At 51.5% G+C, this 20,751-nt stretch overlaps 1 protein-coding gene across 1 annotated transcript in view; it reads left to right on the forward strand.

The window, feature by feature from the left end:
* The window catches only part of TRABD2A (TraB domain containing 2A), a 48,878-nt gene that overhangs the window by 27,593 nt on the left and 534 nt on the right, over positions 1 to 20,751 (forward strand). Inside the window, exons 3-5 of the mRNA XM_032411191.1 lie at positions 7,991 to 8,137; positions 10,776 to 10,950; positions 14,454 to 14,544. Of these exons, the coding sequence (XP_032267082.1) occupies positions 7,991 to 8,137; positions 10,776 to 10,950; positions 14,454 to 14,544 (413 nt within the window). The remainder of the gene's footprint in view (positions 1 to 7,990; positions 8,138 to 10,775; positions 10,951 to 14,453; positions 14,545 to 20,751) is intronic.

Consider the following 20,751-nt stretch of genomic DNA (forward strand, 5'->3'; position numbering starts at 1 on the left):
TGTGGGTGTCTGTCTGTCCACATTTCCCCTTCTTATAAGGATACCATTCCCGCTGGATTAGGGCCCACCCTAATGACCTCATCCTAACCTGATTACATCTGCAAAGACCCTATTTCCAAAAGGTCACATTCACAGGTAATGGGGATTAGGACGAACATATCTCTTGGGGGGAGAAAAGTCAACCCATAACATCCTCTTTTTTACCCCCTCTGCTGCCTCTACGGCTGGTTATGGAGATGACCTTTGGATTGACTTGTCTCGCCTGACCTGTGGGGATTTACACTTGTCGTGTGGTGATGGGAGCTCCTTCTACCATGAGCTCTAGCCTCTGTTTTCCTTCTGTCTTTCTGGGCTTCAGCGCTGGCCTGGGCGACTCTGGCTTCCATCCCGTTCCCTCATGGAGCCTTTACTCTGCCCAAATGAGATGATCACTGGACGTTTAGCTGTTTCTACGTTGGGCTTACTGGTTGTCTTTGCAGTTGCCACACTCCTGCTGCCCTCTGGGGAGGGACTGGCTCCTGGTGACGTGCTGGAAGCAGCCTCTTAGGACGAGCTTGCACTACCATCCTCCGTCCTGCTCGGACTCTCTGAGGCCATGGTCATACTTAGTCGTGCTGGCTGTGCTTCTTCCGGGACCCCTGCTGGCTGTTCCTGTCATCGCTCCATCGTCTGTCCCGGGCTTATGGATTTGGTTGCTGCCATACTCAGCTCTTGCTGTGGTCCTGTGGCTGCCCGAGCTGCCACCACCCCTGTCGTTGCCCCTTTGGCAGGGCCTGGAGGCCCCGTGACTACAGAGGAGTATGTGCTCAGGGTGGATACACTGGCCCTTCCATGAACAGAGGTTTTGGGGGTACATTGGATCCCTCACCCTAGCATGAGCAGAGGAGGTGGCTCAGACAGCACAGGGACCATATGGAGGCTCCTGATGGGCGCCTGACCTGATTCCCTTCTCCATGGAGCTCTGTGGCCTGTGCCAAGGGGAGGAGAAACAATGAAGACAGAGAAGACAGAATGTGAGACCAGAAGGGTCTGCTCCCCTCCCTTTCTGAAACGGAGCAAATCAAATGCTTCCAAGTGGAAGAGTGTTTGAGGTCATTACGTGCAGTCTCCCCTTTAATGCAGGAATCCCCTCTACATGGACATTCCAATTTTGATTGAAAAGTCCCAGTGCCAAGGACAGCAATATTACAGTTCCCCAGGGAACATCGTTGTACACTTCTTTGTTGCACACGTGTGCTAGTATTCCTGTAGGAGAGGTTCCTAGAAGTAGGACACATGCGTTTTCTGTGTGGATGGCTGCTAACAGATTGTGCATGTATGGAAACACACATTGTATCGATATATACAAAAATGACTACATGGCAATCACAGAGAGACAGGGAGCTCAAAAAGAAGAAAGGACTTTCTAATAGTTGAAAATGTCCCACAGTAGAGCAGGGCGCCTGACTTGAGATAGCAGGCATTCAAAAAGAAGAGCTTGGTATACCCTGAGAAGCACTGGGAACCTCTCCAAGGTGGCAAGTCCCCCAGTGGTGGCTTATTTGGCCCTGAGCCCTTCCAAGCGTAACGCATCTTCCAAGGGAGCCTCAGAGAGAACAACAAAGGTTTCGAGGGCCCGTCCCAAAGCGCTCTGAGCCCGTCTCCTTGTGTGTTTGCAGAGACCTGCCACGGGGCTCTGCTTGTCCTCCGTCATAGACCCAGGCATGTCCATTGTATCCCCAGCTGGGTTGGCCCGAGTTCTGCCAGGACCCTCCACGGGTGGCCTCAGGAGATAAATGAGTTCTTCCCAACAGGTAAGAAGTCCTCCTGTGTACCCTGAAGATAGCAGGAATGGCCGGCTGGAAGCTTCAGGGGTAGCTGCGGTTTCAGGGGGTCAAGGACAGAAATCTTGACAGGTTTCAAGGGAAGTAGCCTGCTTAGCTCTAAGACCTTGGGGGCCTTTAGTTCCTTCCCCTGGTGGCCCCTGCTGGCCCCTGGTGGCACGTGTAGCATGCTTTTCCCGGTCTGTGGCTGGTCAGGCCAGCAGCGTGGCGCTAGGTCGCGGAGGGTGGGCTGATGGGGGCCACGCCCATGGTCGCCATCTGGGATTTGGGTGCGCACATCGGTCACTTCTCTCCTGCTGATCAGGATAACGTTGCTCTCAAACAACGACGTGTCCTTGAATACCCGCTCTCCTTGTCCTCTGGCTGCTGCAGCGCCCCCTGCCAGGTGCCGAGCGTGCCCACGGCGTGGCTGCTGTGGGCCGGGTGACGCTGTAACACAGATGCGCTGCTCTTGGCACTGCCGGTTTTCGGTGGCAGGGCGGAGTGTAGCTCGGGGGCCAGGTAGTGACCGCGATGGCCCGTCTCTCTCGGGGGTTTCCAAGTCCGCCTAGACTCCACTGGGTGTTTGTTAATCCTGTACTGCCCTCTGTGACCTGTTGCCGTCACACACCCTTTTGTTCTGTCCCACTCCCAGGGGGCAGCCCTCAGGCCGGGGGCCAAATCTTCTTCCCCAAATGCAGCTCCGTTTCCCAGAGGACAGGCTGCTGCCGTGGGGGGTGGGGAGGGGCTGCTGCTGTTATTATTATTATAATTATGATGGGAGTATATCAGGCTAATGACTGTGCTGACCCCTCCGGGTGCTTTACCTCCTCTGCCTCTCGTCCTCTTTTCCCTAGTGCCTCTTGCTTGGCCCTCAGGCAGAAAGACTGACAGTGAGTGACAGGGATCTATGTAAGGTATCTGCCACTCAGGAATTTTTAGGAGAATTTGTTGTTCTGCATCAGCCCAAGTAGCTTGGCAAGGCAGTGACCATACAGGAGACGTAATTCTTGGAACATCCCCCGTGCACTCCAAAAGCTGGACTTGAGAATTTAGAATGTGGATTTCTTCTGAAATGATGTTTTAGGCGGTGGTTTCTAGGTTCGGCCACAGAGAGTTTTGTTTGCATGAAAAAACTGTAGAAGCAATTACGTTTCAGAAGCATGCTGGTCCCAAAGCCCCCACATCCTTCCTGGTGAGGATATGAGTCAGACTCCAGAAACTGTGGTGCGGAGAACTGGCATTCAGGCTCGGAGAACTGAGCCAGGAATTGACTGCAGGGCAGCACCCACCAGTGGCTCTCTGGAGACGGTTCACATTTTAAAGAGTTGGATGTGTTTGCTATTCATTTCTTCAGGTTCTTGAAGCTCTAGCCCTGACTTAATTCCGTCAGTGACTCCCAGCCCGGCCGGCACATAGAATCACCGGCGGGTGAATGTAGGTGGCGGTTCGGGCTAGCGTAGCTGTAGTTACAAAAGGTGCCCGTAGGGGGCGGTTGCACGGGCTCTTGGTGGTTTCTGGGTGGCTCCGCTGTATGGACGGATACTCTAGATTTTTTTTTTTTTTTAAAGATTTTATTTATTTATTTGACAGAGAGAGAGAGACACAGCGAGAGAGGGAACACAAGCAGGGGGAGTGGGAGAGGGAGAAGCAGGCTTCCCGCTGAGCAGGGAGCCCGATGCGGGGCTCGATCCCAGGAACCTGGGATCATGACCTGAGCCGAAGGCAGACGCTTAATGACTGAGCCACCCAGGCGCCCCTGGATACTCGAGATTAAAAGAAATAAGCAAGCTCCAGAGCAGTGGGGAGAGCATGCTGAGATTTATGTCAACAATGAAGTGGTAGATAATGAGTTGCCACCTGTGGTTTGGAAGACACTGGCTTAGAAGATTTCCTGGGAAAATCACGCCGTATGGGTATCTGGAGGAGAAGGCTCATCTGAGATTTTGGAGAAATGAACCTGAGTCCTTGTAGGATTGTCTGAAATCTTCATCTGTGGAATTCTGCCTGGATTTCTCCTTGGGGCCTGCCTGTGTCAGCCTGAGCCTAGAGCAGAGGTCCTGGTGATGAGGGAAGCAGAAGCAGGTTCACCTCTGGCCCAGAAGGCTGACCTATAGCCTGCATAGTTTCAATAAGGATCAAGTACGTGCTGGTGGCTACATTCATAAAGGGTCTCGTGAGTGCCTGTAAATCTCACCGATAGTTAATACTGAACTGAATTATAAGCACCATAGAAATCCCGCGAAAGTAGTTTTATGAGCGTAAATTCGAAGAAGACATTGATGATCTCATACTCCCCGGATGTCACCTTCCCCCGTGAGCACTAAGCATATAACTACCAGCTTCCTACAGCGAAAGTACAGCTCCCTGTGCCTGTGGGTTCCGTCCCCGCGCTACTTAAATACACCTACTAAGTTGCACCGTACAGCATCTCGAGAATTCCTTCTCGGCCGTTGCGCTCGACGATCCTGCCACACTAGGACAGCTTTGGGTTGGGGGCAGTGGGGACACCTCTGGGGTGACCCTGGGCTTCTGCATCCAGCCTGCTTTTTCCCTGGAGAGGCTGTAGGAAACCTTCATTTTTGTCCCTTCTTGCAGTCAGAAATTTCCTTTTTCCTTTTTTGTGATTTGCTGTAGTCACTAATGTTATCTTAAGGATAAGGGTAAGTCTCAGGCTGCACGTCCTTCAGAAACCGTGGAGGATAGCCCTGTTTGCCAAACCCTGGCTTTCTATCCCATGATTGTTTTGTCTTCCGTTACAGTGGATGGCTTCAGTACTCGTCCTTGGAAAGGCGTCTGTTTGAGTGCGTCAGGGCCAAAGGAGCACAAACAGAAAAGCAGAGGAGATAGCTCTGCATTTCTCTGTCTATCATGTGTCATTCGTCTATCTGTCAGCTTTTACACACAGAGACTGTCCCTGGAAAAATACACAAGACGCTGGCCGCAGTGATTGTTTTTAGGGAGGGGGATTAGGGTACAGGAATAGGAGGGAGCTCTTTTTCTTCGTACTGTTTGAAACTTTTACCATATTCATATGAACTACTAAGAGAAGAGTAAGCTGAGACTGACATGTTTTGACTTGTGTCTCCAAATCCTTACACTGAAGTCCTAACCCTCAGGACCTGAGAATGTGACCTTATTTGGAAATCGGGTCTTTACAGCTGATTTAAGATGAGGTCATTGGGGTGGGCACTAATCCAATATGACCGTGTCCTTATACAAAGGGGAAATTTGGACACAGATATACATGGGAGGCGTGCCATGTGGAGATTGGGGTTATGCAGCCACAAGCCGAGGAACGACCAGAAGCTAGGAGAGGACCTGGAACAGATCCCTCCCTAATTCCTTCAGAGGGAGCACGGCCCTGCCAGCACCTTGATTTTGGACTTCTGGCCTCCAGAACTGTGAAACAATACATTTCTATTGCTTAAGCCTCCCAGGTTGTGGTCCTTTGTTATGGGCAGCCCCAGGAAATTAAGACAGCACATGAGAAAATGTTAGCAGAGTCTCCAAAGAAAGGGGCTGATGGAATAGAGAGGAGGAGGGGTGGGTGGCAGGGGGTTGGTTAGGGATGAGGTGAGGGGGCCACCCCGCCAGGACCCTGTGCTTGCTCCTTTGCCCTGCCTGCCCTTCCTGGTCGCCTGCCTCTGCTCTCAGTTGGACGGGCTGCACAGGAACAGCGCCGGGTGAGATCCTGCAGCGCTGGGAGCCTAGGTCAGCGACAACGCTCCATCAGGATCAACCTCCTGGGAGAGACCCCTGTGCTCAACGTGACTGAACACAGCTGTTTCCGAGGAGTTTGCTAATCTGTGAGTCACATCCTGACCCCCCAGATTTCTCAGACTGGCTCCGACTTTGCCAAGCACAGCAAGGAGAGTGAATTGCCTAAGTGACCAACAATCATGACTCCTATCAGACTGTGGGGCCTTTCGAGGTGCCACAGCAGGTCTCTGAGGAAGCTGGGCCTGGACCTCCATGGTTTCAGCCGGCTGAGTCTGGGGCTGTGTATTGTTTTTGTGGCTCTGTCTTGCGCTCCCTCACTCCTGCTCTGGGGCCTCGAGACTGCGTGCGGAGGACGAGGGGGTACGTACCTCCTACAGCTGCAGATGCAGACACAGAAGGCCCCCCCTGGTTTGGCCCCAAAGAAGGCCCCTCCAGCAGTGCCTCAGGGCCCTGCCCCTGGTTGCATGGAGCTTGATCATCAAAAGTAAACGTAAGGAGCAAAGATAAACATCCCAGCAGAGGTTTTGGAAACCTGTTGGACAGGTGAAATGTCTTTAGGGTAAATGACATTTGACCACATTGTAAAGGGACTGACTAAACAAAGGCCTGATTTAACCTGCCAGGCGGGCCACACAGTCTTCTTCATTTTGCAGATCCGCCCGTTCTGCAGGATGGGTGGCTCAATCTTCTCTAAATACCTAAATACAAGAACACCTTCAGAAAAGCATTTCAAAGTCAATGGAAACTCTTGGAGGAAGGTAGGCCAGCAACAGATAACCTGGGTTTGTCCTGAATGGCTTTAGGAGAAGAGCAGAATCCATCAGCATGTATTTGCGAGCTAAGCAGAGCTTGAGAACTTGCTTTGGAGGAGACATTGAGAGACAATGTGTGAGACCTTGGCCTGGGGCCTGGTAGACCTGAGAGGGGCTTCATTCTGCCCCTCCCCCTCCTCTCCAAAGCTTTGTTCCTCTAGCTAATTCGAAGAAGTCATTGAGCCATTCCCAGTGGTGGTGGAGAGGTCCCAATTGTGTGGCTTTAGAATCCAGAGGCTCATCTTTGTGGAAGACTGAATTTCCTCACTTAGACCATAATTTGTGGATGTGCACCTGGGTGTATCTATCTGTCAGCTCATGTCATCAGTAGAGGGGTTGGGGACAGGGCATGGCCCAGAAGGTCCAGGCCCAACAGAGCAGAGGGGGACATTTGGAGAGGAGAGGAGGGGATTTTACAGAGGGACCTGCCCCCACCGCCTTTGCTTAAATCCTCAGGACAGGGACAGCCAATATTAGAGTAACCGTGGGAGACAGGGCCATGTGTGCCGCTGTGGCCTGTGGGAAGCAAGTCACCAAGTCCCCCTGCCTCTTTGCCCTCAGAATGAAGAGGATGTGTGACAGGAGACAGTAAGGGGGTTGGGGCTGCGTAGGGTCATCTGCTGACTTGAGACCTGTAATATGTTGTCTCCAGAGAATCGAAAACTTCCTGCTGAAGACCTCACAGATGCTCACATGGACCCCGCCTGTGTGCTTTTCAGCAAATGGGGAGGGAATATTCCAGCCAGGCAGTATCTGTACACCGATTACTGGGGCAGCACGTGGAAGGGCAGCTGCCGAAGGTGATATGGCTGCATCCACCTGGGGAGAGCGGGAGAGAAAGTGCCATGGCATCTTCAATGTTGTCAGGAGCCCCAGTCCCCGCCCGCCGTGCCAGAATCCCGCCTCCCCCTCTGTCCCAGCTCTCCAGTGCCATGGAGAACCACTGTTTTGTAAAATTCCTCGAGGCTGGATTTTCCCAAAGGATGTGCCAGCGAACCCTTCTCGTATGATGTGTGCCTCAAATAAACTTGGGAAACAGTCTCCCTTTGGGAAGAACCGCAGCTCACATGAGTGTATCAGAGACTCTGAGAAACTCGTCCAGATAAACCTGTTTGATTTTGTTTGGCCCTCGTTTCTCACTTTTCCATAACTTCTATTAACGTCCCACCGACCCAGTGAATCCATTAGGTGGCACACGCCACACTGATGGTTAGAACGGCCTCGTGGATGTTGTGTATATTTTCCTGTCCAGTCCTTCGTGTAAGGGAAGCTGTTGTCGGTATGTCCCTGTCTGTGTGTCCCCAGCTGCCTCCTGCCTTTCCTCCCCAGCTTCTTCAGACATTCATCTCAAGCCGTTCTCTGGTCTCTTCACCTCCTGGCGACTCTCATGGGCTAGCTGCAGGTGGTCCGTGTCCGTTTTAAGGCACTTCCTCCAGTGTGACCCACAAGGGGCCAGCTTGGGCAGGACTGTCCTCCTTTTCTCTGGACACCGCCCAGGGATTTGTGTTCCCTTTTGTAGCAGCAGTGTCCATGTCCTTACACAACAGACGGAGAGGTGAGGCCATCGCCAACCTCGGACAAAAGAAATAAGATGGCAGCTAATGATTGCAGTATCAGTGAACTTAAAAGGGCCCTGTGTTTTCTCCCCTGTAGGTCATCTTTGCTTTGAACCAGACCCTCCTGCAGCAGGAGAGCCTTCGAGCAGGCAGCCTTCAGATCCCCTACACGACGGAGGATCTCATCAAACACTATAACTGTGGGGACCTCGGCTCCGTCATCTTCAGCCATGACAGCTCCCAGGTGAGGGCCCTTGTCCTCTATCCAGCTCAGCATGCATTTAAACACAAGAATAAAGACTTGACCTGCTGACGCCTGGACCTTCTGTGTACAAAGGATCGAGGTCATCAAGGGCTCCAAAAATAAAATCGGACAGGTTTAGATGTTGAAGGAGACGCCGCAGCTAACAGAGGTATTCTTTATGATACGTGGGAACTGAGGAGGTTGCGTTGATGAGTGTTAATTCTCGGATCCCAGGCAAAGGATGAAGCTTCAAGGGATCCAGCGGCAGGCCTCATGGTCCGGGGCGGCCTCCGGAGCAGGGAAGGGATCCTAGTGCGGAAGCCCCTGGCTGACTTAGACAGCACTTCTGGGAAATGATGAACCAGAACCTCGACTGCAGCTTAGTGGTGGCTTCTAGGAACACGCGAGCACGATGGGTTGGGATGTGTCCATGGCCGAGCTGGTGCTGTGAGTGACACATGGGACAGGTGACACACGGGACACATGGGACAGTGAGTGACACACGAGATAGGTTTTACCTATGGGCTGTCAAGGGGAAAGAAGCTCAGAGGAATGCAGCCTCCCTACAAGGATATTTGTTACTCTTTTATCAACAAGCTTCCCAGGGGACAAACCGTGGCTTCCTCCCCTCCCCCCACCAAGACCACGTGGCGGTGGCAAGTGCCAGCTGAGCTACTGAGTTGGGGAATGTGTTGTCTCCAGCCCCAGGACCGGTGTCCTCCTGCGGGAGGAGGGTGTGAGTGATGCTGGGGGTCTGTTAGATCTGGGGACCCTGTCTTAAGGAAATGTGAGTGAATATAAGCGGTGAACAAGGAATGGCAGCCTGGGGAGAGGGACAATCGAGGCTGGATCCAGCATCAGCCCCGCAAGCGTCAGAAGATATAATGAGCTTTCCGGAGAGTCTAGGGCTGGCGGAAGTAAAACCCGGGCAAAGCAAGCCAGGGGAAGGGGAAAACAAGGAATGCACTAAAGAAGGAATAGTAGAGGGGAGGGGGGTGGGAGAATGGGTTAGCCTGGTGATGGGTATTAAAGAGGGCACGTTCTACATGGAGCACTGGGTGTTATGCGCAAACAATGAATCATGGAACACTACATCTAAAACTAATGTAATGTATGGTGATTAACATAACAATAAAAAATTAAAAAAATAAATAAAAATTAAAAAAAGAAGGAATAGTAGAATTTATGGTGATGACAGTTCTTATGGGCACTCTTGGTGGATGTTGGGGGAGTGGGGAGACAAGTCAAGGTCAATTGGGACATCAAAATGTGAAATGGAAGGAAAAGCTAATATGGACGGGGGATTTGGAAGTTATATGGGCAAATGGGCCACCTGGCTGGGCGGTCAGGAATAGGGGCCTTATGCATTCCTTCCACGCGGCTCCTCATACCTGTCCTGCTCACAGCGCCCCCACCGGTGGTGTGGGGTATTGAGGATGTGCCTGCTGCCGTGCCACGCGGGCCAGGCTGGTCAGGCTGAGGGGTGCAGGTCGTAGGGCACGTTCGGCATCTAGAAGGGAGAGCAGGATGGCAGTGGGAGGCTGCCCTGCACACTCTGGGCTGCCTGCGCGGGGCGGGGGGCGGGGGGGCTGGTACAAAGGAAGTGCTGTGCTGAAGAGAAGGGACTGGGGGAAATGGACAGAAGGATCCCACATAGACGACATGATTTTTTAAAAGACGATAAAGGAGTAGATGAAGGCTTTGGACTTGAAAATGAAAAAAAGTATCATTTCAAGGAAATAGCGAAAGGGGATCTGTTGTCGGTGAAATGGAAATTACGGCTGCGCTACAGAGTGAGGACGTTCAGGAGGCCTTTGAGCGGCTACTGCAAGCGGGAGAAGCAGCCAGTGTAGACACCCTGTTTCATAACCGAGTAAACCTTGTGAATGGTTAACCTTGTTAAATCCCTGGCTAGAGGAGAGAGCATGCGCCCGGGAGGAGGGGACCGAGATGGGCTGGGGAGAGAACTCGTGTGTCCCCTCACCTGCGGCCTCTGCGGGGAGATCGTCACGGTTTTGGGGTCCTAGCACCCTGTTGTTGCCCTAACACTGCAGCTGGCTAGCGTGAGTGCCAGAGCCAGGTGAAAGATTTGCCAGGAGGGTAAAGAACATTGGAGAAAGCAAGAGCGAGACTTGGGAACTGGAGAAGTAATTACAATGACCATGTATGGAATTTAGAACTAACAGTTGAATGGTTATAGGCATTCCATATATTTGGTAGTAGAGTCGTAATTATTGATTCTAAACTATGTATTTATGTAAAATTATTTTCCTAAAGGAAGCATGTGTGAATCCAACAAGTACAAACTATGGATGTGTTAAGGCAAAGATATGGTCTCCTTATATAAACACATGGCGCCAAGCACTCTCATTTAAATAGAACAGAAGCACTGTCTAAAATAGCCCAAGAGTTCTTTCAGTGCACTTCATTTAATATGTTTGCACTTGGGTTACGGAGAATGATATCCCAGTTTGAAGAAGTAGCAGGGGGGAGACCCCCAAGAGTGGTGTGTCTGGCTTCCCCCTTCCCCCGACAGCAGCTTGACCGTCTAGGCTGGGTGATTTTGTGCTCAAATTAAGCAACTTCGTTCGTAACTCTGTTGCCCCTAATTTTTCTCTTTCTTTTTCTTTTGGCGGAGGTTCCCAATTTCATTAATGCCACGCTGCCACCTCAGGAGCGTGTGACTGCCCAGGAGATCGACAGCTACTTCCGCCGGGAGCTTATCTACAAGCGGAATGAGAGAATGGGGAAGCGGGTGAAGGCCCTTTTGGAAGAGTTCCCTGACAAAGGTTTTTTCTTTGCCTTTGGAGCTGGTGAGTCGTAGGTTACCTCTGCCGGGACGCTGGGCTCTGATGCTCCTTCCACGAAGGGCATGCTGGGGTGGGCGCCTGGTAGGAGGTGAGCTGAGTGGCAGACACCTTTGACTTCGTTCACTCGCCAAGTGGCGCCGGCTGATGCCCGAGTATCCAGCATGGTTGGACCTTGGCTGGGCAAGCTGCTACCTGTGACATCAAGAGAGCTCTCTTTCCACGTGGTGCTCATGACACACTCCCCTGGAAGCTGGCAAGGCATTTTTCTCTCTTCCGAACTCAGCACTTACTCCCAGCTTCTTTCTGGCCCCTTTCACTTTTTAAACTAATTCCCCTAAAATTCGTCATGTCTTGTCTCTCCTCTCTGACTCTGAGCCTCCCAGGTGGAAGGCCTGGGGCTGATAGATCAGCTGTTACCAACTGCTAACAGTGTACAAGGAAACAGCCTGGGACAATGATTTCCTTTTGTGGGGCTTTTGAAATAAATTATCTCCTCTTCTTGAGTGATTCTATCACAGCTTTGCACCCTCCATAATTAAAGACAGAAATGCCAGAGGCTGGGTAGTGTGCAATATTTATCAAGTCTTCCAATTCATGACCATGAATCTTTCCATTTACTTAGGTCTTCTTTAATTCCTTTAATTCCTTAGTTTTCCTTGTACATCTTGCAAGTCACTTGTTAGATTTAGTACTAAGTATTTTTTTATGCTTTTAAATGGAACTAGTTTCAGACATTTGCCAGACCATTTGCTGGCCTCGGCTTTCTCCTTTCAAGTCTTTCACTAGCTTCATTGACTTGGGCAAGTCACCTCCCTCAGTTTTTTTCACCTTAGTAAAATGGGGGGTTGGAGAAAAGCATTTCCAGAGTGGCAGAGTGAGAGGTCCAGTATAATTATCACCTGATCTCAAGATCCTCAGCTTTATTACATCTGCAAAATCTTTTTTTTTTGCCACGTAAGATAACATTCACAGTTCCGGGGATTAGGATGCAGATGTATTTTGGGGGACCTTTTCCACAACATCTGAAAATCAATTAACGTAATACCCCATATTAGCAGACTAAAGGACAAGCACCACAGGACACTCTGAATAGAGGTAGAAGCCAGGCTCGATTGCTTTCCGCTCCTGACGTCCAGTGGTGGAGAGCGGGGCACTGGGTGCTGGGGGGACGGCGGATACTTTGAGATGACAGTGGCCTACGCTGTGGTGTGAGGCTGGGCAGCAGGTTGGCTGGCAGGTTGATCTGAGCAGATCGTGGGGCAGGCCCTCCGGATGGGGACTGTGCTGGACAGATGGCCCAGGCGGGACTGCAGCATCTGGGCTAGCCTCATTCTCCAGGCCCAGCTCATCCTATTCCTGCAGTGCTGGGGCCAGGCCTCACAGCCGCCGGGGGTCGGGCGCGCCCTGGGCAGCCGCTAGTGCCGAGCTCTCTTCCCGGGGCTGCTTTCTCCACTGCATGAATCCATTTCTCCTCGTGCCTTCTGAAGGCTGTGGTAACCGGAGGGAACCCCAGAAATTGCTCCTGACACTTAGCCCTACTGGTTTAAGATTTACAAAATCTGTGGTTAGCAAACTTTTAATTGCAAAGCAAAGATAACCCAAAACTAAAAGAACCAGTGTTTAAAAGCAAACAGCAACTTTTTCTGTGGGGGTCTGGAGATAAGATTTAGAGATGAGAAATGGAGCTCGCTCTTGGAGTAGGAGGAAAATTAAGTCAAACAGAATAGCTTGGTCCCGTGATGAGAAAGCATTGGTAATGGGGGCCGTTCGTTCACTTGACAAATATTGTTTGCCTTCCTAATTGGTTGAGAGCGTGGACTCTGGAGCCAGACCACTGGGGTTTGAGATGCAGTCTGCTCGATCTCTCTGTGCCTCTTCTCACCTGTAAAATGGGGATAATAATACACCCACCTTATAGGATTGTTGGGGATCAAGTGATGTGTAAAGCACTGCACCTCGTGATGCTCCGTGACTGTCAGCTACTTTATTTGTGTGGTCACTCCCTGCTGTGTGGGCTTGGTAATGGCTGGGGGAGTGAGGGTCACAGCAGTACTCCGCAAGCTTGGTAGCCACCCCCCCCCCAGTCCAGGCATAGTCTTGTATGTATGTATGCATGTATGTATGTATGTGAGAGAGAGCGCATGCGCAGGAGGGGGCGGGGGGGAGGGGCTGAGGGGGAGGGGGAGAGACAAGCAGACTCCCCTGAGATCATGACCTGAACCCAAACCGAGAGTTGGACGCTTAACCGACTGAGCCACCCGGGCGCCCAGGCATAATGTGTGCACTTCTGCACCAGGGCTAATCTGGGCCTTGCCAATGTCCCTTTCATCTAAGCCAGTTGCCTGTCATCAATCTTGGGGTCATATAGCCTCTACAGTTGAACCCAAGAACATAGTAGGGCCCAATACCTTCTGCCATAGTCACTGCCCTCGGGCTCCCCAGTCTCCCAGAGGCTGATCCAGGTTCACCCTGCTTCCTAGAGCTGTGGGAACAGGACACGGGAGAGACCTACAGACAGCTTGTCGCCTCTCTTGCAGCGTGGATGTAACTTAATTTGCTGTCCCAGTCTCTGGTTATTGAATATTGAGGTGTCAAAATTGCATAGACTCTGCTGCTGCTTAGCGTGTGACGTCCTGAACCTGTGTTACCTGTTTTCCAATTTAAAGTGAGATAACGATCCCTCTAAAGTTCTGCGCAATAACATGATAGGCTGCTACAATTTAATGAGCCATTTAGGACATTAAAGTGCCAGACACTGTCACAGAGAGGGACATGTCAGTTCTGAGCGTCAAAACCTGAAAGGAGGGGCTCCTGGGTGGCTCAGTCAGTTAAGCATCTGATTCTTGATCTCAGCTCAGGTCTTGATCTCAGGGTTGTGAGTTTGAGCCCTGTGTTGGGCTCCATGGTGTGGAGGCTACTTAAAAAAAAAAACAAAACCCCCAAAAACCTGAAAGGAATGAAGGTTAATCCCAAGAGCTACTTTTGGCCTTTAAAATGTTGATTTTAAGATGTCACTATAAGCTTATCTGTTTGATCTTTGTTGTTTTTTATTAAAAGGGAAAAAGTGAAATAAAATTCAGGTGGAGGTTTCCAGCCATGATGGCTTCTGCTAAATGGAGGTTTTGATTGTGCATTTATCATTATGTGTCGGACAGAAGGGGGCTTAGGTCTCAGAGGTGGTTGGCTTGTATAAATGAGAATGGTCAGGACTGTTAACACTGCGTTCCGAGGTGCATGGGATTTGGTGTCTAGGCTGTCTCCTTACTGTGTGACTCTGGGCAGCTCACTGCACCCTTCTGATCCTGTGTCCTCAGCTCTGCAGTGGGGCTTATCACTCCCTGCCCGCGTGGAGGGCGGGTGGGAGGCCTGACCGCAGAAACTCTTTGGGCTCTCCTGGGCCGTACAGAAGGGCGGGGGGTTGCTAGGGTTGTTTGACTTGGGGTGTGTGTTTGGGGGTACAGTAATCATGGGAACTGCCGTATTTCTGATCATTTTCCTTCCTGCAGGTCATTTCATGGGCAACAACACAGTGCTCGATGTCTTGCGGCGCGAAGGCTATGAGGTAGAACACGCCCCCGCTGGACGAGCCATCAACAAGTAACCTTCCCGTGCTTCTATCCTGGTTGGGGAGCAGCTGGGGGGCTGAGACCCCCATGGGGCTGCCTGGGCACCAGGGTGGGCTATTCCCTGAGGGGCTCCAGCGGCCCCCAGCATGGCTATTACCCTCTTCCCAGTCTGGCCACTTAGCACCCGGCTCAGCTGGCATCCCGTTGTGGCTGGGGCTCTGTCAGACATGGGTTGGCCGGCCAGGCCCTTCGGGCAACAGAAGCCATACTGGCCTTTTCCTCAGCAGTCTTGGGGCAGAGAAGAAGGAGAAGGGAAGACTGCCCATGCTCCCACGGGCCCCAGGAGGGGAGATTAGGCTTAATGCTCAGTGCCCTTCCAGTGGGCACTTGGGAGGTTTCAGGGAGGCAGATGGAGAAATCAGTCCTAATGTCAGGTCAGGGGCTGGAGGCGCAGGACGTGCCTATGAGACCTGTCTTGGGGGCCGGAGCTAAGCCCCTTCCTTGTCTTTCCCTGAGCTGTTTCTCCCCCCAGTTTGCTCATTTCTCATTTTGATGGCCCTGTGGACCCTTCCTTCCCCTTCGGTACCAGTCAGCTTGGGCTGCCATCACAAAATGCCACAGACTGGGCACTTGAACAACAAAAATTTATTTTCTTACAGTTCTGGAGGCCAGAAGTCCCAAATCAAGGTATTGGTAGGTTTGGTTTCCCCTGAGGTCTGTCTCTCTGGCTTGCAGATGGCGGCCCTCTGTGCTCACACAATCCCAGTGTCTCTCTTTGTTTAAATTTCCTCTTCTTACAAGGACACCAGTCAGATTGGATCCGGGCCCACCTTAACAGCTTCATTTCATTTTATTTTTTTTAAAGATTTTATTTATTTATTTATTTAATTAATTTATTTGGCAGAGAGAGAGAGCAGGCGAGCACAAGCAGTGGGAGCTGCAGAGGGAGAAACAGGCCCCCTGTCGAGCAGGGAGCCCGATGCAGGGCTGGATCCCAGGACCCTGGGATCATGACCTGAGCGGAAGGCAGTCACTTAACCAACTGAGCCACCCAGGTGCCCCAACAGCTTCATTTTAACTTAATCACCTCTTTAAAGGCCCTGCCTATGCCTACAGACACATTCTGAGGAATTCAGCCCAAAACACACGCATGCCTCACCCACTCCCTCCAGATCGTGGTCACCAGCGCCCCCTCCTGGCAGAGATCTCAGCGGTGGTGAGGAGAATGCGGGTCCCCTCTGCTGAGGGGATAGAGAGAGAGGGTCCGCGGTGGTGTCTGCTCATGGCTGCCCTTCCCCAGGTGTCCTCTCTCTCCTCGGAAGGCTCCCTTCAACTCATGTTGTTTCAAGCCAGGCCCTCTCCCTAGCCCCTCACTCCAGAGGGTCCTCCCTCACAGTCCAGTGCCCCCTCCCCGGGGGCCGGGATTCTGCCAGTCCCCTCTGAGCAGGCAGGCGTGGGTACACCTTGGGCCCGTCTCACCCCGTCTGTCCTCATACCTGCATCCAGGGCGTCAGTAATAACGGTTCTTCAGTAGCACTTCTACTCTACAAAAGCCCGCACCTGAGACTCCTCATTTCTCACCTTCATCACACCTCGGGCCTCCTTTCTCGGGTTCCCTCCTCTCCTTTCCCTTGGCTCTCGCCCTCTGGTCCATTCTTTGCTTTCTGTGGGACTAATCTTGCAAGTGTCCCTTCCTCAGAAAACTTCAGTGGTTTCTTACTGTTCTTTTCCAAAGTCCGGTTTCTGCGTGCTGATGTCTCGGCACCCAGACTCTGCTGTTTTTCCAGCACGGGTGTGCTTCTCGCGTGAGAAAACCTCCCGTCCGGGGTGCTGCCTGGCCATCTCCCCCTGACAGGGAAAATCCTGCCCCTCCGTCAGCCCGCTCTGCTGGCGGCCCAAGTGTGGCTCTTTCTCTTCCGCCTCTTCTCCTTCAGCCCTGGACGGAGAACCCAGCCCTTAGTGGTTCTCTGCTTGTTTTGCGGGGACGGTGTGCTTCTGGAAAGCAGGGTGGGCTGGGCCCCCTGGTCCCTTCTCAGCCCCCTTCTCCCGCTCCCCCCGCCCTAGGCTGACTGGGTGGGTGTTTGGCACATAGTCCTTGTGGGTGCTGAAGAAGACCCTGCCGGGTGTGTGTGTGTGTGTGTGTGTACACGTGCACGTGCATATGTATGTGTGTATATGTACATGGGTGTACATATGTGTGCATGTGTTCATGGTTCTTCTCAGGCTTCCTACTTCTGTTTCTAATCCTGAAACCTGCCTCTGGGTGGAAGTGAGGTCAGGAATCAATATTTTGAAAATCTCTCCGTGATTCTGGTGCACAGTGAGGGCTGAGAACCAGTGCTGACATCCAGCTGGGCTGCTCACATTTCCAGGGGAGGAGAGAACATTTATCGATTGGTTGTCAGGAGGCAGCCAGGTTCACACAGACTCTCAGTGACTCCTCAAAGCCAGCCTGTGAGGCAGGTGTTTCTTCTTCTTTCCTGATGGAGAAACTAAAAGATCACACAGCTAATCAGAGCCACAGTGCGGTTCAGACTCTTCCATCTGTGCATCCCTTCTCTTTCTGCCCTTTCTTCTTCTACGTTTTACTTCCCAGATCCTTTGTCTTTGTTCACGCAGTTTCCTCTGCCAGAGGTTCATTGGTCATCCCCGCCCCTAACTCTATCAGAATCTGTGAGGCCCAGTGCCAATGCCCCATCTTCTTCTCTGCCCCAGCCTGGGTCCACCCCCATGCATGACTTCCCAAGGGGTTCGGTGTGTGCTTCTGTCGTAGCCATCCTGGCCTCTGGCACACAGGATGTGCTCCATTCGGGTGTGTCTATGACTTTTTAGTGGTAAGCAGTGCTCCTAGGGGAGGCCATGAGGGAGCTTGAAGTCTGGAGAAGAGCTCCTGTTCGGGGAGAAGAAGGGGCGAGAGGATAAGGGCCCAGAGTGGGGGAAGTGCCCACAGTGAAGGTGCTGGTGAGGGCCAGAGGCCGTGGAGGCACCTGCTTCCTTCCTCCCCTCCTCAGCAGCCATGTGCTCACCCTTGAGGGATGATTCTGATCCTATGGAACTTGGATCTGGGGCAGGCTGTGTGGGTGGGGGCACGAGGCCTTCCAACTGGTGACCTAGCTTACTCCATCCCTGCCAGCCCCTTGGTCTTGGGGTAGACCGGTCCAAGGTGGACAGAGAAGGGCTGTACGTTGGAGTGAGGGGAGGGCAGCTGGCAGCCACTCCCCTCCACCTGTCAGCAGGCTGGAATACACAGGAAAGGCCGCTGGCTCTGAAGCTGCGGACAAGGGTCCTGCTGGGCGCTGATCGCAAGGGTTTAGCCAGTCCCCCATCCCCACACCCCTTCCCAGGATAATGGATGCTGTAGGTTTTATTTTTGTTTTTGTTTTTGCTGCCACAACAAATTACTATAAACTCTGACTTCAAGCAAAAGACTATTTTACGGTTCTGTAGATCAGAAGTCTGACACACGTCTCATTGGCTTGAAATGAAGGGGTTAGTGAGGCTGCATTCCCTTCTGGAGCCTCTAGGGGAGAATATGTTTACTTGCCTTTTCCAGATTATAGAGGTTGCTCTCATTTCTTGGTTTGTGGCCCGTCCCCCCATCTTCAAAGCCGGTGACATTGCATCTCTCTGACCATTCTTCTGTACTTACATCTGCCACTGGCCGCAGAAAAGTTCTCTGGATTTAAGGACCCATGTGATTAGATTGGGCCCACCCAGATAGCCTGGGGTAATCTCCCGCCTCAAAGTCCTATATCACACCCAGAAAGTCCCTTTTACCAGGATAGGTAACAAATGTATTCACAGGTTCTGGGGATTAGGACGTGGACATCTCTGGGGGTCATTATTCTTCCTACCACAGATTCCAGTGAGGATGTGGTGAATGTCCCTTAGGCTACACAGGGGTGTGCTCCAGGGTTCTGGTCATCCTTGCTGGGGTACATCCAGTGTCACTCATCCCCACACAGAGGGACTGGGAGAAAGGGGCATGCACACGGAGTGCACACTGTGAGCTCAGCCCTGTGTGAAGTGTAGTGCCTGGGTCATTTCAATCCTCACAGCGACCAGGTGAGATAGCTCCACTTTACAGAAACAGCAGAGGCTCAGAAAGGCGAATTACTTTGCCCTAGTTTCCAGGCCTGGGTTCTTTCCTGGATACCACATGTCCTCCCGTGGGTGTGTGCCCAGGAGAGGGGCCATGCCAACCAGGGTGTTTCTTTCTTGGGGACTTCCATGGAGTGAGTAGATTCTGTGAAATGCAGGGAGGGGACAAGCAGTCTCTCAGCACAACAAGAGTCCTGTACTGTGGCCAAAATGACCATGGGCCTAGGCTTCATAAGTAACTAGAGGTTTCGCTAAACTTTGGGAATTCAGATGGACCAAAACATGGTAACCTGTAACTTCAACCTGTGATGGGATCCTTAAGCTAGCCCAGAAGCTCTGGGGCGGATTGGGCTGTGTTCAGCTGCTGGGATTCTCTGTTCCTGGCAGAGCAGTGGCTACCCCTGCTGCCCTGGGGACCCTTAAGCCTGTGCCTGAACCCTTGTGAGCATTTGTCTGTAGGATCTCTCCCAGGAAATTATAGCGACGCTACTCTATGCTCGCCATAGTTTCTGTAGTGAAAATAGATTAGCTTTATAACCTGAAAAAAAAATCTTAATGACGAATGTTATTTGAAAATGACACTGAATCCTTGTTGGGACCTAGGGCAAGAAGTTTATTTTCCTGGTCCTCAGTTTCTTCAATTGTAAAGTGGGTGTTATGATTCCCAGGACATCTCAGCTGTGAAATACGAGAAAGATAAGAATCAGGAGAAGTAAAATTAATTTCTTCTGGATTAATCCTCCCTCCCACCCCACCCCCACACAGGGGTAATTAACTTGGTTCTCAAGCCCTGGCCTTGGCTACCTGCAGTAACTGGGCTGAGGTCTTCTCGTGTCTGTTGTGATGTGATTTGAACAGAACCGAAGCTGTGATTTGTCCCACTGTGAGGATCCACTGCTTGAAGCTATCAGAGCTGAGCCCTAGTGAATTTGAGTCCATGTTCTTTGCTAAGTAAGAGCAACAGACTTTTTTTGAGTGCCTACTGTGTACCAGGGCCTGTTTGGGTTATATGGAGGTCAAGGATGACATAGACGTGACCTCTGCTGGGGCAGAGGGCCTCGGCATGGGGTCTGCCTGACCATCTGCTCCTAAATCTTCCAGGAGGCCACCAGAATCTTGGAGAGAGGTAGGTGGGGCAGTTTTCCTCTCTAGGCTCCAGTTTCTTTGTTGGCATAATGAAGAGGTTCATTTAAATGGTGTCACACTTATGTGTCAGGCATTGGGCTGGGCTCTGGAGACAGTGATGAATCTGGCAGGTCCTGTCCTCCAGGGGCCTTTTAGCTGTAACTATACGTTGCTGGGATTCCCAGCCTCAAGTTCAGAATAGGGGCCTTTCTTCTTTCTTTGCCATTTGAGGAATTCCCTTCTTTTACCTTTTTTGCCCACCCTGAGTCTTTCCTTTTTTCATTTTCTATCTCTTATACCTCCTCCCTTCCTCACACAGGGCCATGAATATTAATTGACAACTCAGTTCTGTCAGGCTGTGGGTCAGAATTGAGCCCTGCTTCTGGCTAGTGGGCACTTCATCAAGGCTGACTCAGGGCAGAACGACTGAGTTTCTATGTATGCTGGTCTGCTGCACGCACACTGTTGGAGGATGCACAGGGCACATCCACTGCTCCCTTTCTTCAGGTGGATGGGCCCTCACTGCCTACATCAGGAGACAATGGGATTGACCTCCAGTAGCTGGGATTCTTCTCTTTCTGACCCCTTCTCAACCCCAACTTAAATCCTTGACAAAAGTCCTGTTGTAGGAAGAAACCTGGTCCTTCTAATGGCTTATTTACCCACTGGAAGAGATTCTTGGGGGTGGGACTACAGTCACCTTTAAGGGAAAACTAGAAGCAAGTTTGAGTTTCTCATCAGTTGTGAAAAACATATTTCCTTTGGGAAAGACGGTTTATGGTGAGCCCTGGGGTAAGGTGGTTAGAAGCCAGCCCTGTGAAAACTAGCAGGCATGCACGTGGGGATGGGGCTACTACAGAGTCAGTCTGAGTAAAGCCCTTAGGAGGGTAAAGGAGGGATTAACATGATTAAGGGCCACTTCAATTGTCCTAAGTAAATGGCATTCAAACATTTTTCATGTCTCTTTCAATGCTGTAATCTTCAGTGACTTTCTAGACAGTTGTGACCCATC

The sequence above is a fragment of the Phoca vitulina genome, unplaced genomic scaffold (assembly GCF_004348235.1).
Source record: "Phoca vitulina isolate PV1807 unplaced genomic scaffold, GSC_HSeal_1.0 scaffold12, whole genome shotgun sequence".
Taxonomy (NCBI): domain Eukaryota; kingdom Metazoa; phylum Chordata; class Mammalia; order Carnivora; family Phocidae; genus Phoca; species Phoca vitulina.